This window comes from Salvelinus fontinalis, chromosome 2 (assembly GCF_029448725.1).
Source record: "Salvelinus fontinalis isolate EN_2023a chromosome 2, ASM2944872v1, whole genome shotgun sequence".
In the NCBI taxonomy this organism is placed as follows: domain Eukaryota; kingdom Metazoa; phylum Chordata; class Actinopteri; order Salmoniformes; family Salmonidae; genus Salvelinus; species Salvelinus fontinalis.
Window position 1 is genome coordinate 85,332,108 of NC_074666.1, and position 17,425 is coordinate 85,349,532.

The following is a 17,425-nucleotide window of genomic DNA, read 5'->3' on the forward strand; positions in this document are numbered from 1 at the left end:
GTAAATAAAAAGTTTTCACTTGGGACTCTTTTTACCGACATTTGGCTGGTTGCTGGCGCTTTATTTCATGCACTGCTCGAGAGTCCATACATACATACTCAAGCTGTCCCAGGGCTGTCTTGCACAAAGGTGGAGGGTGATGAAAACCAGCTATTGTTTTGATATGACGTATGTAAAGCCTGGGCACCCACAATGCTTCACGGCGCGCGAAACTCAAGATAGGTAAATAATTCTTGCACCGCTAGCTAGCGATAGCTAGCTCACAGAATAAAGAAAATGAGCAAAAAAGACAACGGAGGTATGAGTTTTAATCATTTTTTTATTTTACCTGGTTGCTACATTGATTGTGTCTGGTATGTTGCCAAACATGACAGACGTTTTCCTAACCGATTTAGCTAACGTTAGCCAAGTTGGAACCAGTACAGCAAGCTAGCATACTGACACTCACTGACCTGCACTGATAAGTCCATACAACAGCTAGAAGTTATACAGGTCACTGTTTTGTGTTTTTATTGTCAGGTTTAACAGTCATATTTGCTTACCTGAACGAGAAGAACCGTCCTTACAGTGCCCAAGATGTCTTTAACAATTTACAGAAGCAGCACGGCCTGGGAAAGACGGTGAGAAAGGCTAAACTGTTCTTAGCCAGTGATACGATTTTCAGCATGTATAAACTAAAATGTATATTTGATTACTCATTCCTATCCTGGTAGGCTGTGGTTAAAGCCATGGAACAGTTGGCACTGGAAGGGAAGATCAAAGAGAAAACCTATGGGAAGCAAAAGATCTACTTTGCTGATCAGGTGATCCAGGCTGAGTATCAGAGCAGCACGTCAATGTGTATTGTATATGTTGATGGAAATATGTAGCCACTGCTGATCTGAATCTGTTCTGTTTTGGTGATTCGTTTTTTTTCTCTCTCTTTGGTGCTATTTTCACAAGTATGTGGGGAATTTGTAAAAAAAAAACTCAACTGTTAACACTTGTAAGCAGCCAGTCTTCCATTCAATACCATTCATAAATTATTTTGGGAGACCTCTTTCACCACACAACCATTGATCCAACATAAGTTTACTGTGAAATTAGTACATTAGTTTGATCACCAAAACACAACATAATTACATTTTCTTATTTTAACGTACTCCAATGGCAGAAAATGTAAGATGTTTCAAAATTGCCCTTTGAATGCAGTATGCTACAGGACTGTAAATTACAGTACACTGTTTTCACATTAGGCAATACACTTGCACTACCCATAAAAATGGATACTTTTCTATCCAAGCCTGACATACAGTACCAGTCAAAAGTTTGAACACACCTACTCATTCAAGGGTTTTTCTTTATTTTTGGTATTTTCTACAAACTATGAAACAACACATGGAATCATGTAGTAACCAAAAAAGTGTTAAGCAAAATGTATATTTCAGATTCTTCAAAGTAGCCAACTTTTGCCTTGTTGACAGCTTTGCACAATCTTGGCATTCTCAACCAGCTTCATGAGGAATGCTTTTCCAACAGTCTTGAAGGAGTTCCCACATATGCTGAGCACTTTTTGGCTGCTTTTTCTTCACTCTGCGGTCCAACTCATCCCAAACCATCTCAATTGGGCTGAGGTCGGGTGATTGTGGAGGCCAGGTCATCTGATGCAGCACTCCATCAAACTCTTTCTTGGTCAAATAGCCCTTACACAGCCTGGAGGTGTGTTGGGTCATTGTCCTGTTGAAAAACAAATCATAGCCCCACTCAGCGCAAACCAGATGGGATGACGTATCGCTGCAGAATGCTGTGGTAGCCATGCTGGTTAAGTGTGCCTTGAATACTAAATAAATCACAGATCGTGTCACCAGCAAAGCACCATCACACCTGCTTCATGGTGGGAACCACACATGTGGAGATCATCCATTCATCTACTCTGCATCTCACAAAGACACAGCGGTTGGAAGCAAAGATCTCACATTTGCACAATCTTGGCATTCAAAGACAGATTTCCACCGGTCTAATGTCCATTTCTCGTGTTTCTTGGCCCAAGCAAGTCTTCTTATTGTTGTCCTTTAGTAATGGTTTCTTTGCAGCAATTCGACCATGAAGGCCTGATTCATGCGGTCTCCTCTGAACAGTTGATGTTAAGATGTGTCTGTTACTTGGCCTCTGTGAAGCATTTATTTGGGCTGCAATCTGAGGTGTAGTTTACTCTAATGAACTTATCCTCTGCAGCAGTGGTAACTCTGGGTCTTCCTTTCCTGTGGCGGTCCTCATGAGAGCCAGTTTCATCGTAGCTCTTTATGGTTTTTGTGACTGCACTTGAAGAAACTTTTAAAGTTCTATATTGACTGACCTTCCTGTCTTAAAGTAATGATGGACTGTCATTTCTCTTTGCTTATTTTAGCTGTCCTTGCCATAATATGGACTTGGTCTTTTACCAAATAGGGCTATCTTTTGTATACCTTCTGTATATCCTGTATACCTACCTACCTTGTCACACCACTGGCTCAAACGCATTAAGGAAAGAAATTCCACAAATTAAATTAAAAAGACACGCCTGTTAATTGAAATGCATTCCAGGTGACTACCTCATAAAGCTGGTTGAAAATGCCAAGTGTGCAAAGTTGTCAAGGCAAAGGGTGGCTACTTTGAAGAATCTCATAAAATATATTTTGATTTGTTTAACACTTTTCTTTGGTTACTATTTGATTCCATATGTGTTATTTCATAGTGTTGATGTCTTCACTATTATTCTACATTGTAGAAAATAGTAAAAATTCAGAAAAACCCTTGAATGAGAAGGTGTGTCCAAACTTTTGACTGGTACTATAGGTCTGGATTTAAATCATTGCATGCCTCATCCATGGCCTTTATGAGGGTGGTACTCACATGGGGATGGCAAGCATACATCTTCCACCTGTATTGTATTAATTATAATCAAGTATTTCATGGTTTTGTACTTATGTATTGTAGTGGTCCTGTACGTGGCTCAGTTCATAAGACCGTGGTACTAACAACAGCAGAGTTGTGGATTCGATTCCCACTGGGGACACATACCAAAATGTGTGGACTTTTGTCACTTTGGATAAGTGTCTATGTAAATGTATATATTATGGCTATTACAGTTCTCTATTGGCCAATACAATTGTAGTAAAGCAGTGTGCAGTTTGATGAAAAAAGGACTGATTTTTGTGTTATAGTCAATTGAAAATGTGTTAACTGCCTTTTTTGATGATCTGTTTTGAACTGAGAGTTGTGAAAATTGCACCAAAGCAATTAAAAAACGAACCTGTAAAAGTAACTACCAGAATATATTTGACTGCCTACAGGCCCAGTTTGCAGAGGTGAGTGAGGCAGATCTGAAGGACATCGACAGTCGCATCTCTGACCTCAGCACACAGGTGCAGGCTATCTCTCAGGGCTGCAGACAGCTGGACGCAGGTAGGGCTCCCCTCTTTGGCCCTATCAGCACCGTACCCACACACTGGACAATCTGACATACTCTTATCTCTGATTGCAGAGCTGAAGGAGCTCAACAGCTCCCTGACCACAGAGGAAATGATGTCAGAGATCCAGGAGCTGAAAGCAGAGTGTTCTGGTTACAGGGAGCGCCTGGAGAAGATCAAGTCAGCGACCAATCATGTCACACCAGAGCAGAAGGAGATGGTATGGGTCACAATCAGACCTGGGTTCAAATACAAAACACCTTTTCCCCCATATACTGTGCTCATGCGTCTTTCCTTCAGGTTTACAAGGAGAGACATCTCTACGTGAAAGAGTGGAAGAAGAGGAAGAGACTGGTGATTTATTTTAGGGCTCTATTCCAGCTGTATTGCTGAAGTGTTACGGATTGCGTGATAAAATGTAAAGGTAATTTCCGATTAAGCAGACATGCATCGTTTACCGTGAATGCAGTCTCCACTAAACACGGTAACATTGCCTTACGCGCTGTACTTCCGCAATTTGGATTGAATAGAGCCCTTACTTGATCAAAGCCATAAGACTATTCGTCCCAGAGCAGGATAAACCAGAACAAATAGTCTGATTTTGTCTCTGCTCTTCTCAGGCATCTGACATGATGGGTTCCATTTTGGAGGGATACCCCAAGACCAAGAAGCAATTTCTGGTAAGATGCTCTACAGATCTACAGTTCTACTCATCAATTCTATTGTTTTTATTTGGGAAACGAGATATTATTCATCACCATGAGAGGCAGACAAATGTTAACTCTATTTGTCCACCTGAGATGTCAGCATCTTTGTGTTCTCTGTTTAGGAAGAAGTTGGTGTGGAGACTGATGAGGACTGTAAAGTGACTATGCCAAGTACCTGACAGAATGTTGGAGGATCTTTGTTTACTTTTGACTTGAATGTCAATTCCCAGGGAGTATTATACCATCAAAACTCATTCCAGGAGTAACTAATTACTATTTGTAATGTTTTGTAATAAAATACCTTGTACAGGTGTATACTTAAGTTTATTTTGCAATTAAAAATCATTCATACGAAATACTTTAATCAAATTCTTGTCCAAATCAGCAAAAAAAACGTAACAGACCTGATTTATTTATACCAGCACAAAGACTTGTTGTATAAAATCCCTTTTTAAACTCCGGTGATTACAGATTAAACATTCACATCTGTTTACCAGAAGGTCCTGAAACATTTGGTAGAAGTTCTCCTGAGCACATTGTCAAAATCAATCACTAAATTCTTCACATTACATTTTTACATGATTGACTGTTTAAGGCCAGGATTCAATCAGATCTGCGGCAACCTGCATCAGCCGACAAACACATTGCTTTTTTTTAGGTGGTAACTGTTAGAGCTGTCAAATTGGTAAGCGGCTGCTCTTGTGGTCATTGTCATGAAACCACACCCGTCCTTATGTCCCACCCACCTTAGAAGTTCAGAACAAGAAAGTGTAGGCTATATAGAAATGACAGGGATTTCTCACAGTTCACTGTTATAATTTGTAACACTTCTGCAAGGGATTTCTACGAATGCGACTTGGTGCTGCATCCAATGGCAACGCCAGGAGCTTCTTGTGGATTTGACAGCTCTAATGCCGTCACTGTAAATAATCATTTGTTCTTAACTGACTTGCCTAGTTTAATAAAGTTACATTTTTAAAAACGCAGTTACACCTCCAACACCAACTAAACAAAAGTAATGATCAGCTATGCGTTTACCGCTAATCTGATTGAATCCTGGCCAGAGTTTTTTGGTTCAGAGATTGTTTAATAAGAACTATTCATGAATCACTATTCTACCGTGTCTTTTTTGCCAATAAAGATGATGAAAAGGCGAACAGCTGCAGTAACAGACTTACAAATATGCTTGATTCTGTCACAACATGTACACAACAGCAATCATAACATCACAATCAATGATGAACATTTAACAATTCTCAAACACCATCACAACTTGTTTGAATTGAATATTTTAACTCATGACTGTCTTGGATTTGATTCGAACCGGTTCAGAGCTTTATGCTGGTTTGAACACTGGAACACACAAAAGAGGTTTGGAATGGAACAATTAAAAAATAAAATGTGGTTCCAACCCCTGATTTGTGGTGAATGTAAACATTAGGGAACGTTTACAAGCAAGTGGCCATTTGTCTGGTTTAACACAACTCTGTTCTGCAACAAAAAACCCTGATGACTAAAACCACAGACAGAATGCTGGGCTGGATTTGACCTGACTAGACAGGAAACACCCAACCCTGCTGCAGACTGGTGGTGAGTTGAGTAAGCGTTAACTATTTAAATGCTGCAGGCCAGGAGGGAACACGATAGACTGATATGTGAGGTCTCTACCAGACCCTGAGAACCCAGGGTAGGCCCCGGCTCCATCCCTGAGGGGAGATTCCTGTCCTGAGTTTACGCCTGGCCTGCATTAATACAGCTGGCTGTTGAGCTGCCGGAGAACTCCCACCACAAACGCACGCAATGTCTGGGAAGAAAAAGAGGACAAACATGGATTACCTTACACAGCTGTCAACTCAACATAGTCAGTCATCCATCCTCAGAGCAAGACAGGGTGGCTGGCATGTCAATTATAGCCTACAGTGGTGATAGTTTTGACCTGTTAGGGTCAGACGGAAGTCCAAAATACCACCCTTGAGTAGAAAATACACCAAAAAACCATGACTATCACAAAGACCATTACCTTAAATAAAACCTTACATGATTTGGTGCGGCATCCATCCCCCAGCAGTACCGTATATTGAGTGTCCTACCTGAGGCTTGCAGTGCTCCTCGATCCAGCTGAAGACGCAGGCGGACAGCTCCTGGAAGCTGGCCACAGACACAGACCTGCTGAAGGACTGGAACAGGGAGTCCATGATGCTCTGAAACACGCTGAACTTGACATGGTCCGACACCTGCTCCTCCCCCTGCTGAGGGTTGTTCTGGTGGGCCTTCACTATGTGCTCATAGTTCCTACAACACACAGGTTAAACACATATTATAAACCGGGTAGTTTGGGTACTGGATGCTAATTGGCTGAAACAGAATTCCAGCCGTGTGTATATCAGACAATATACCATGGGTTTGACGTAATACATATTTCTTGCTATATTCATGTTGTTAACCGGTTTATAATAGCAATAAGGCACCTTGGTGGTTTATGGTATGCAGCCAATATAGTGCTTTCAGAAAGTTATGACACGCCTTGACTTCAATTTTGTTGTGTTACAGCCTGAATTTAAAATAGATTCAATTGAGATGTGTATATATATATACACACACACACAATTGTTTTTACAAACAAATTAAAAATTAAAAGCTGAAATGTCTTGAGTCATTAAGTATTCAACCCCTTTGTTATGGCAAGCCAAAATAAGTTCAGGAGTAAAATGATTAACAACCAATAAGACAGTGCAAATATTGTACAATCCAGGTGTGCAAAGCTCTTTAGAGACTTACTCAGAAAGACTCACTGCTGTAATAGCTGCCAAAGGTGATTCTAACGTATTGTCTCAGGGGTGTGAATACTTACGTAAATTAGACATGTCTGTATTTAATTTTCAATAAATTTGCTAAACTTTCTACAAAAATGTTTTCACTTTGCTATTATAGGGTACTGTGTGTAGATGAGTGAAAAATACTATATATACATACACACACACTACTTGTCAAAAGTTGACACACCTACTCCTTCCAGGGTTTAAGTTTTTCCCTACATTGTAGAATAATAGTGAAGACATCAAAACTATGAAATGACACATATGGAATCATGTAGTAATTTTTTTTTTTTTTAAACAAATCAAAATATATTTTATATTTGACATTCTTCAAAGTAGCCACCCTTTGTCTTGACAGCTTTGCATTCTCTCAACCAACTTCATGAGGTAGTCACCTGGAATGCGTTTCAATTAAACACGGGTGCTTGCTAAAAGTTAATTTGTGTAATTTCTTCCCTTGTTAATACATTTGATTCTATCAGTTGTGTTGTGACAAGGTAGGGGAGGTATACAGAAGATAGCCCTATTTGGTAAAAGACCAAGTCCATATTATGGCAAGAACATCTCAAATAAGCAAAGAGAATCAACAGTCCATCATTACTTTAAGACATGAAGGTCAGTCAATACGGACAATTTTAAGAAAGTTTCAGGTGCCGTCGCAAAAACCATCAAGCGCTATGATAAAACTCTCATGAGGACCGCCATAGGAAAGGAAGACGCAGAGTTACCACTGCTGCAGAGGATAAGTTCATTAGAGACTTACCAGCCTCAGACATTGCAACCCAAATAAATGCTTCTGAGTTCAAGTGACAGACACATCAACTGTTCAGAGGAGACATCATGAATCAGGCCTTCATGATCAAATTGCTGCAAAGAAACCACTGCTAAAGAACACCAATACGAAGAGACTTGCTTGGGCCAAGAAACACAAGCAATGGACATTAGACCGGTGGAAATCTGTCCTTTGTCTGATGAGTCCAAATTTGAGATTCTTGGTTTGTGAGACGTAGAGTAGGTGAACGGTTGACCTCCACAATGTGTGGTTCCCACCATGAAGCATGGAGGAGGAGGTGTGATGGTGCTTTGCTGGTGACACTGATTTATTTAGAATTCAAGGCACACTTAACCAGCATGGCTACCACAGCACTCTGCAGATATACATCATCCCATCTGGTTTGCGCTGAGTGGGACTATCATTTGTTTTTCAACAGGACATGAGTTGGACCGCAGAGATAAGCAAAAGTAGCCAACAAGTGCTCAGCATATGGCTACTTTGAAGAATCTAAAATATATTTAGATTTGTTTAACACGTTTTTGGTTACTTGTGCTTTTTCATAGTTTTGATGTCTCCACTATTATCCTTGAATGAGTAGGTGTGTCCAAACTTGACTGGTACTGTAGATTTAATCCATCTTGAACTCAGGTTGTAACACAACAAACTGTGGAATAAGTCAAAGGGTACAAATACTTTCTGAAGACATTGTATACCACTGCTAAGGGCTGTATCCAGGCACTGTGCCACACCTCCTCGGCCCTTATTGTTTAAGTAACCTGTTCGCCTACATCTGACCATGTTTCCATCCAACTTTTAAATGCGCGTAAAGTACATGTCGGATAAAAAATATTTTAATTTATTTTTAAAGTCACGACCGGCTTGATTGAAACAGAAAATGTGTCGGTAAACTTTCCAAAATGCAGACAAAACCAAATACGCCAGACAAGGTGGGATCTTTCTGTGTCTAAAATGTATTATGCGAGAAATGTCAGTGGAAAAGCTTTTAATGAGCAAATATCAATATAATAACCATCATATCAAAGTAAACTTGTCACGCGATGACGTGTGGTCATCCCACTATAACGCATTGGGAAAGCATGCCGTTTATTAGACTACAGATTAATGAACTTCACAGGGTGGTGAAAGTGCAAGTTGATGAGCTTGATGCTCCTTTCCAATTAATATCGAGCTGCCGTTTGACAAAGCTGCCAAGTAGGCTAAACCCTCACTGTATCTGCGAGCTGTTGGCTAGAGCGCACTGCCAATACCAGAGTGGAAACTCACTATACAACATTTTTTTGGGGAGAAACCCATCAGTAGAATTGAAAATGCAATGTAAACCCATTTAACTTGTATTTTCTATTCAGTTCATCGGACTTTTACCTCAAAAGGTATTTTTATGTGCACTACGTCATCACGCACAGCCTTTTATCCACAAAGAGTTAATTTGATGGGAAAACATCTCTGGTGGGAAAATGTGCAGTTTATTTGCATGAAATGGATGGAAACCTAGCTACTGACAATAGCGCTAATATCATCATATTTACACAAGTATGATAGCTTCGTATTGGAAGCACATGTTCAAGGCTCTACAGTGCGACCATTTTACTCGCATATGCGCCTGTAATGTTTTTGCTGTGCGACCTGGAATTCTAATTTAGGTGCATCAGTGCACCTAGAAAATGTAGGATTCTAGCTTTAAAACCTCATTTTTCATTACGCTCATAAATTTCTGTGTGCGCTAAATTTCTGTTACATTTCTCAACTTAAGCGCACACGTGCTCCTTGTAAAAAAAGGTCAGCGTAGAACCCTGATGCTATCAAATAATAGCATAAATGACTGCACAATTCAAAACTTATAAAATGAGGCTTTTGTGCCCCTTCAGAAAAATAAATGGATTAGATGGCAGCTCAAGTCATTCAGATGTTCCTGTATGAGGGGCCTCCCTCCACAGTACACGCTGAGGGTCATGTCCCAATTGTTGTTTGGGTAAAACCAACCCCGTTGACTGCTTTCCTGGACTTATCTCTGCTGGAGCAGAGTGTAGGCTGAGGTATTTCCCTCTCTGATAAGGCCCTTCTGCCAGGGCTGACCTGATACAGCCTATGCAATCCACCGTGAACACACATGCATGAGCTATCAGGTAAATGAAACATACCGTTGAAGGATCTCTTAACCTAACTTATACATATTTAATCTATCACAGCTAATATCTTTAATATTCACCCCGCAGCTCTCCCTCTCTGCTTTGACGTTTTATTGTATCACACTGTAGTAACAGATTTTTTTGGCCTGCGACTAACGTTTTCATGATCTTCAGTGCCATCACTTCCTTCCTCAGCATAGACATGTCCTCCTCCTGCTTCTTCTTCTCCTTGTGCAGAAACTGGATGTAGTCAATAGCTGCAGCAGGAGACGCAAAAACAACCAGTCAGGGATTTCTGGACTTAAAGCATTTCAATCAGGGAGGAAAATTCCAGCTTAGGGTGGGATCCTTTATAAATATTTATAGTACGTTGACATTATAAAAAGGCTGGTCGGAATGCCAATTTGCAGTCCTAAAATGTACATTTCTGGTTAAGAAGTACAATGGTCTAAATAGAATACTGTACTTTTCTGCAGCACTGTGGCCTTGCTGATCTTCTGTGTCCCCACGGCAAACTCAGACTGCTGCTGGCAGGTGGGCACTATGGACTGGAGATCATCATAACCCTTCTGTGGAGTCAAACATACACAACAAGCAGATTTTAGAATTGACAAAAGTATTACATTTGGCCACCTAAGAAAACTCTTAATTTATTGGACGAGATCAGTCTCACCCTCCCAATCCTTTGTATTTTTCAACCTTCTCACAACTACCCTCCACCCCATACACTCCTGTTGTTCCGCTCCCCATCGGAGGCCAAACCTTGATAGCATCCCGTCGTTTCTGCTCGGCCTGTGTGTGTGCCTGTCTCCGCCGGTCTTTGTAGGACTCCTTGTATGTGGTCTCATGCCTGTAGTCACTGTCTTCATCATCTACAGTGAGGAGAGGAAGAGCAGGTGTTTCAGTCTACCTCCCTAGGGCTCAAGGCTGACATCAAGCTAGAATAAAACACTGGACAGTGCCCAACCAAACTAGGTCACTTGGAAATGCAATAGAAAAATAACAAGAAAGAATAGAGTGGAAGTGAGAGTGGGGTAGGGAGTAAGACAATGAATAAAAGGGGCACTACATTAATAGTAGTTTCTGTATCAGGGCACAAATTATGCAGCTTTGCCTCACATACACAAACCGTTTAGTCATACAGTACACACACCACTAACTGTTCCCTAACACATGTTGTCGAAACATAAATGACAAAGAACACAGTACCTGTATTTGGTACTGATGAGGCACTTGTGGACCCAATGCTGTTAGCCCTGGAGACCACAGTACCCTTCCTTGCATTCTCAGCAAAGAAACCTTAATGGAGAACATGAAGAGCTCAGACATCATTCAATTACTAATCAACAGTTGCCCACAGGACTGGTAGCCTACTAGCTATAGAATGTATGTTTTGGTAAAACAATTAGGACTAAGGATACTACTCACTGGGGTCAAATCCGTTGTCACTGAAAGACCCATCGTTCTGTTCAGTCATGGCAGGTGTTGACAGGAGAGAATAAGACAGTGGATAAGGAGGTGAGAACAGGCTCTTTCCCGTCTCACTCAATGGGCAGATTCGATTATGCTGAGCCGCGGGGAACCGGTGACATGAACGGGTAAAAGCAGTGAAGGAAGGAGCTCCCTTCTCAAATGGAACAGTAATCTGTGCTGCTTGGGCATGTCAACAACAAGGCAGCATGATGCATCGTCCAGAAACATACATCTCTTTTCTATAAATTATTTTCAAACTAGTTTTCATTGGGAAGGCAGATCAAATGTGTGTTTTTTTTTTTAAATCAAAAGCAATCACTTTTGCTTGTGGAAACATAATTTTTCTATACTCATCAGCCGACTTCTGCCGCATTCACGTGCTAGTCTGAATTAGGAAACTCGATAATGTCAGAATTGCTAACTGGTTTTAGTTATAAACGTGCCGCGTTCAACAAGTTAACAGTTCAGACATTTTCGAGTTTCCTAGTTCCGACTAGCTGAAGAGTAGGATTCTAGACTTCGCCGTGGACACAGGGCACCGGTTCCAAAACTGATTCAATCAACTTTCACTTTAATCGAATCCCCAGCAATGTGCATAAACAAAATCCACTGACAGTAGTCCTGGGGTGTAATCATTTGTCCAAACAGTTATATGTTCTGCAACTAAAACGAGTTTCTATTGGTCAAATACAGGTGGGTTCCTCCCAGTTTCGTTTGCTTCTGTTTAAGAAACAGAATCAGCGGAATGAATACACCACTGATTTGATTCATGTTCTGCTAAACATTCAAAATGTAACTTGTACTTTTGGGTGTCAGGGAAGATGTATGGAGTAAAAAGTACATTATTTTCTTTAGGAATGTAGTGAAGGAAAAAAAGTTGTCAAATATAAATAGTAAAGCCAAGTACAGATAACCAAAACTACTTAAGTAGTACTTTAAAGTATGTTTACACCACTGCTAGGTGGCAGTTAGTTACTAGTAGCCCCTACGCGGTCAGTGCAGACAAGGCTGAAGTATGGCAAGTATTTTTTGCAAAACCATTTACACGTGCACAACCTCGGCAAACATGCGTTGCGTACATGTACATCGTGACGTGTGCGCAATCTGTACACACCAACAGCGTTTTGTAAAGTTTATTTATTAACTTAACTGTGGATATATAATGGGTGTTTGCAGAATTAAACACTGTCCATCCAGACGATGAATTTGCAAATCACCCGTCTGGTCCACTAGGACTAAACTACAAGCTGGCCAGCTAGCCAGCAGTTGACCATAACAGAATCGTAACGAAAGGGGAAGAAGCTTGAAAAGAGTCATAAACAAAAGCGCTAGTACCTAGCTAGCTACCCGTTAGCTAGCTAACAAGCCAAGTGTAGCAAATTACAAACACTGTATTCTTGCTACGAATATATGGCAGTGTCATACACCGCTTATTTGTCCTCACATCTCATTTGTCTAAACTAGTAAGCTTACTTTGTTCCAGTGATCCTCCGGCGATGCTGTAGGATCCGTCATCTTGGAATCAGCAGCTGTTCGAGAGCGTCATGGGATGGAAAAACAATTTAGAGAAAGGGAAATACGCCCTCTGCTGGTTCACACAGTATGACATATGGCCTCAAGTAAGTGAGTTTATAGGCCGTAGGGATCTATTGCCGCGTTCAAAACAACGGGGAACTCGGTCAAATCATGACGTCGGAGAGTCGGATATATAGAAAGAGGCCCGAGTTCCCAAGTTGGATTTCCTTATTGGATGACCGTTCAAATCGATTTTTCCCACTCGGAGATCGTTTTTTTCTCTCTCAGAGTTCCCAGTTGTATTGAGCGTACTCATGTCGGAATTCGGAGAGTTCCCCGTTTTTTGAACGCGGTATATGGTTGCGTTTACACAGGCAGCCCAATTCTGATATTGCTTTCACTATTTGGACCAATCAGATCAGCCCTGAAAAATATCTGATGTGATGAAATCTGATGTAATTGGCCAAAAGATCAGAATTGGGCTGCCTGTCTGAACGCAGTCATAGGCTCCTCATATCTGGAAGTAGGCCTGCTGCCGTTTTTTATTAACCAGTAACTGATTTTGCTTTGCAACACTGGTGAGTGGCCAGTCAGTGACATTAATTAATTAGGTCTGGTAGAAAGTGTCTACTAAGACCTTGTTGGTGTTTTGATTGTCAGCAATTGATTCACCACCACATGGTAACAACATGGGCAATTTTGCCTTGACTTCACTAGGGGTAGCAATGTGAATATCTGACACAGGGAAGCGCTCTTGGAATGTTCTTTGAGGGTAAACTGGGTAAAACGCATCTGCACTCACATTTCCACAAGCTATGTTCTGGCGGTGGTTTCCTAACAATGGAAAGTCAAGAAAGTAATGATAAGACACCTTACTTAATCCACCCTCTACCATTTCGCCTGCACCGACCATCCACGATGCCAGATACCTGTAGTTACTTCCTAGCTCATATGACTATAGGCCCAATACACCTACGTAGTCTTCCGTTATCCCTTCTTTTTCCCACCCCCTCCACTTTAGTATCTTGTCCATCTTCTCCAACCACACCCTCTCTGCTTCTCCCTCAGTCTCCTCTCTCCACCCTACTCCACCTCCTTGTAGTTTTGTTTCTGTCACACACAGCAGGAAGTTACTCTTCTGCTTTTTCTGGTTATGCGGTTTCTGCCTCTGTTGCAACGACTGCGTCAAACTCCCCTCTCCTTCCTGTAACGCCCGTGCCCTGCCTGTCTGTGATGAGCTCACTGTAGGAACTATGGACAATTAGATAGTAAAAACAACATCTTGCTTCAACAGGCGCCACGTTTCAGGTTTCAAGCTGTTCCGATTGTTTCCCCCCTAGTAACACCTGTTATCCAGCAGAGAGTGAGGACAGTGGAAGAGATACGGGATAAGGAGGAACGATGTTGCTCCATCAAACATCCTCACCTCAGGACCAAGACAATTGCTGTAGGCCAGTGGCTGTTCTATCCACCTGCCAAATCTCACAGAGACGTTGAAGGACCAAGGACTCCAAGACCTGTTTATATTCCCCTTCTCTTTTTGGGGGGAAATTCATTGGACTGCCCTACATTGGAACTAACTAGCTACTTTTTTCAGTGTGGACGGGTTTGCAGACATCTGAGTTAGAGTTTCAGTCTGTTTAGGAGTTAGGCCTACTAGCACTTCCAGTTAAGAGAGAGTGTTTTTAACCTTTCCCCTGGATTACCTGTTCAGGTTGGTGATGGGGAATGCAGCGGGGGGAATAGAGCAGGCAGATGGCAGGGAGGCCAAGCACTCTGTGGGGTCAGGAACGGCCCTGAGTGACCCCACCCCGACCCTGCAGAAGAAGCAGCCTGCTCCCCCCAAGCTGCCCGTGCCCCCAGAGGACGAGCTGGAGGAGCGCTTCAGTGTGGTTCTGGTGAGTGGCAGGACAGGAGGGGAGAAACATCATGCATATCAACACACAGAAATACAGACACATCACACAGGAATTTAGATGCATCACATACCTACTGTATGTATTGCACTGATATCTAAAGGAACAGGTAAAATCACTCACTTAAATATGCTGGGTGCCAAATGTCTGAGAGAAAATACATTCAGCTTCACATTTGAATTATTCTGTCAGGGTAGTTCTAGTTCCTGTTAAAAAACAATGCCGTCTCTCTCACTGTAGCCAGTCATGTTAGTAAAGAGAGCTGACATTTTGTTGGCCTCAATCCCACATCCAAAAGCTCACATCCTCTTTTAGATATTTTGAAATCGGCCTGTCTGCTCAGCCCGTGGTCAAATGATCTCATAGACCTTCGACTGCAGTCCTCCCTCTTAGATGAACCGGAGATGCCATAAAGGCACAGTGCTGGATTGAGCAATAGATTTTGCACGAAAGAGACAACAGACTAAGACAGGAAGGCAAAGGTTTTTCAGATATTTCAACATGTCATTTCCCATCAGTTAACACCTATGGAGGACAACATAATGCTATCAATCCAATACATGGCTGTTTCTACAGAAGAAGCAGGACATCTCAGGGGAACAAGGCCTTATCTGTAGAAACTATTAGTAAATCATGAGTAGCGCAAGCAGTTTGAATCACACATTTAGATAAACATCTGATAAATGTGATGCTAAACATATTAGGCACTAGATATGGAGACACACGGAAGACGTGACATCATGGCAGTAAAACTATCTTTCCATGCATACACCTTCACCTTTTACTTTTATGTCTGATGCATGTAGGCTGTCTGTGCAGTGTGGTAACTATTAGCTCATATGTGTGTGGTACAGACACTTATTTAGCCTAAGCCATTTCCTGCCCACTGTCCTCTCTACCGGCCTGCTCTTTCAGAGCATGACCTGACTTCCTCTTTCTTTCAACAGTAAATGCTACCTTCTCTAGTCAGATTTAAAACAGACCTAATACGGCACTTAGAGCACTCACACAAGCAGGTATGTGGCAATGTGTGAGAGGAGATATTAGGTCTAAGTAATAATGTTTCTTTTTTGAACGGAACAACCTGTTGAAACTGAGAACAGGACTTCCCCTCGGGTCTAAATAGAGCCCCACAGTGTGTCATAAGTGTCATAATACCCATAAAACCTACCTCAAACAGCAAAATGGTTCCAATAATTTTTCCATCATTCATTTTTCTCATAGGGAATTTTAGAAACACTTAAAATAAGGGCTGTGTTTTGTGTAGGCTTACCCTGGCGTGACGTTTTGATAACCGTGTAAAAATCTCTCTCGGACAAGGTGACTTTTATCGATATATTCGGCTCTATTTACTCTCAGATTAGAAAATGCTAATTAGCATCAAAGTAGACATCATGCAAGACTACAAATCCCAGCAATCTCCTGCACTTCATCTCTAGCAGACACTTTTGCTAACAGGTATTGTGTCAATTTAAAACTTGCACAAGACCATTCAAATAATTATCAATTTAACGAATTTTAGCCAATTTATTAATTTTAAAATGTAGCTAACATTAGGTAGTTAATCCAGAAATTCTTACCTTTGCCTCGATTCGGCGGTCTCGTCCAGATCATCATGGCATTTGTAGTTCTGTATGATAGCCCAATTAGCAGCTAATTAGCATTAAAGTGTTTCTAAAATCCCCATGGGAAAAATGAATAGTGTAAAAACGATTGGAACCATTTCCTTGTTTGACTGATAGGTTTTATGGGTATTATGACTCATACTGTGGTACCCATATAGGGTCTCTAAATGGAAATGTGGGTTGTTCCATTTGATTTCAATCACTTTTGACCACACCCCTTTTGATTTCAACTAAACTTTCTATACATATTTTCCTATGGTAGAAGTGGACCTGAGTGCCAAAAGATTTAGGAGATGGAAGAGCTCAAAGTTGACCCATTTTGCATATCCCACACCTACCATGAGAAATCCATGTCTTCTTCACTGGAAAAGTTAAACAGTTGCGTTTGAAATCATTTAAAAGCTTACAAATAGGGATTGTAACTATTTTATAATTCCTTGATTTATTTTTATGAGTGAATATAAACTTATTTAAGAGTATGCTGTGTCTCAACCAATGACGGGCACAACTCAAACACCTCAGATTATGTAAAATAGGGTCTAAGATACAACATATGCGAAAATGAAAGCATTTTTATTCTGAACAAAAATATAAACGCAACATGTAAAGTTTTGGTCCCATTTCTCATGAGCTAAAATACAATATCCCAGAAATACGCACAAAAAGCTTATTTCTCTCAAATTTTGTGCACAAATTTGTTTACATCCCTGTTAGTGAGCATGTCTTTTTTATTTATTTTTATGGCAGAAAAATCAGTATACATACAAGAAGTATACAAACAGACAATGAAAACATATGCTAGGTATTACAACAAATGATAGATTATACAAAGACCTTAAAACATACAGACAAATTGATTGTTTTGACAACTTTCTTATTAAAAGAATGTGGAATGGTCTTAATGTACTGCTCGAATTCCTTATAGAAAACACGGAGGAGTGGTTTTTTATTAGTGAATTTACATTTCTGAATATGAAATTTGATTATAGTTAAGGAAACCGAGCAGCACATTCTCCCATAAAA

General features: G+C 40.9%; 3 protein-coding genes across 3 annotated transcripts in view; 2 read left to right on the forward strand and 1 right to left on the reverse strand.

Annotated features, from left to right (window-relative positions):
* Nucleotides 1-5,101, forward strand: LOC129829986 (homologous-pairing protein 2 homolog). The gene is made up of 8 exons (XM_055892082.1): nt 1-298; nt 520-620; nt 714-803; nt 3,312-3,423; nt 3,503-3,648; nt 3,729-3,782; nt 4,049-4,108; nt 4,258-5,101. The coding sequence occupies exons 1-8, from the start codon at nt 277-279 to the stop codon at nt 4,312-4,314; spliced, it is 642 nt and encodes a 213-aa protein (XP_055748057.1). The 5' UTR covers nt 1-276; the 3' UTR covers nt 4,315-5,101.
* On the reverse strand, nt 4,476-14,657 carry LOC129829980 (max-like protein X). The gene is made up of 9 exons (XM_055892067.1): nt 14,568-14,657; nt 12,820-12,875; nt 11,302-11,338; nt 11,083-11,172; nt 10,636-10,745; nt 10,340-10,442; nt 10,031-10,130; nt 6,226-6,427; nt 4,476-5,939 (listed from the first exon to the last, which is right to left on the reverse strand). Exons 2-9 carry the CDS (start codon nt 12,859-12,861, stop codon nt 5,883-5,885), a joined length of 741 nt encoding a protein of 246 aa, XP_055748042.1. The 5' UTR covers nt 12,862-12,875; nt 14,568-14,657; the 3' UTR covers nt 4,476-5,882.
* The window catches only part of LOC129829955 (formin-like protein 1), a 19,803-nt gene continuing 16,960 nt past the window's right edge, over nt 14,583-17,425 (forward strand). Inside the window, exon 1 of the mRNA XM_055892015.1 lies at nt 14,583-14,759. Coding sequence (XP_055747990.1) covers nt 14,583-14,759 — 177 coding nt within the window. The remainder of the gene's footprint in view (nt 14,760-17,425) is intronic.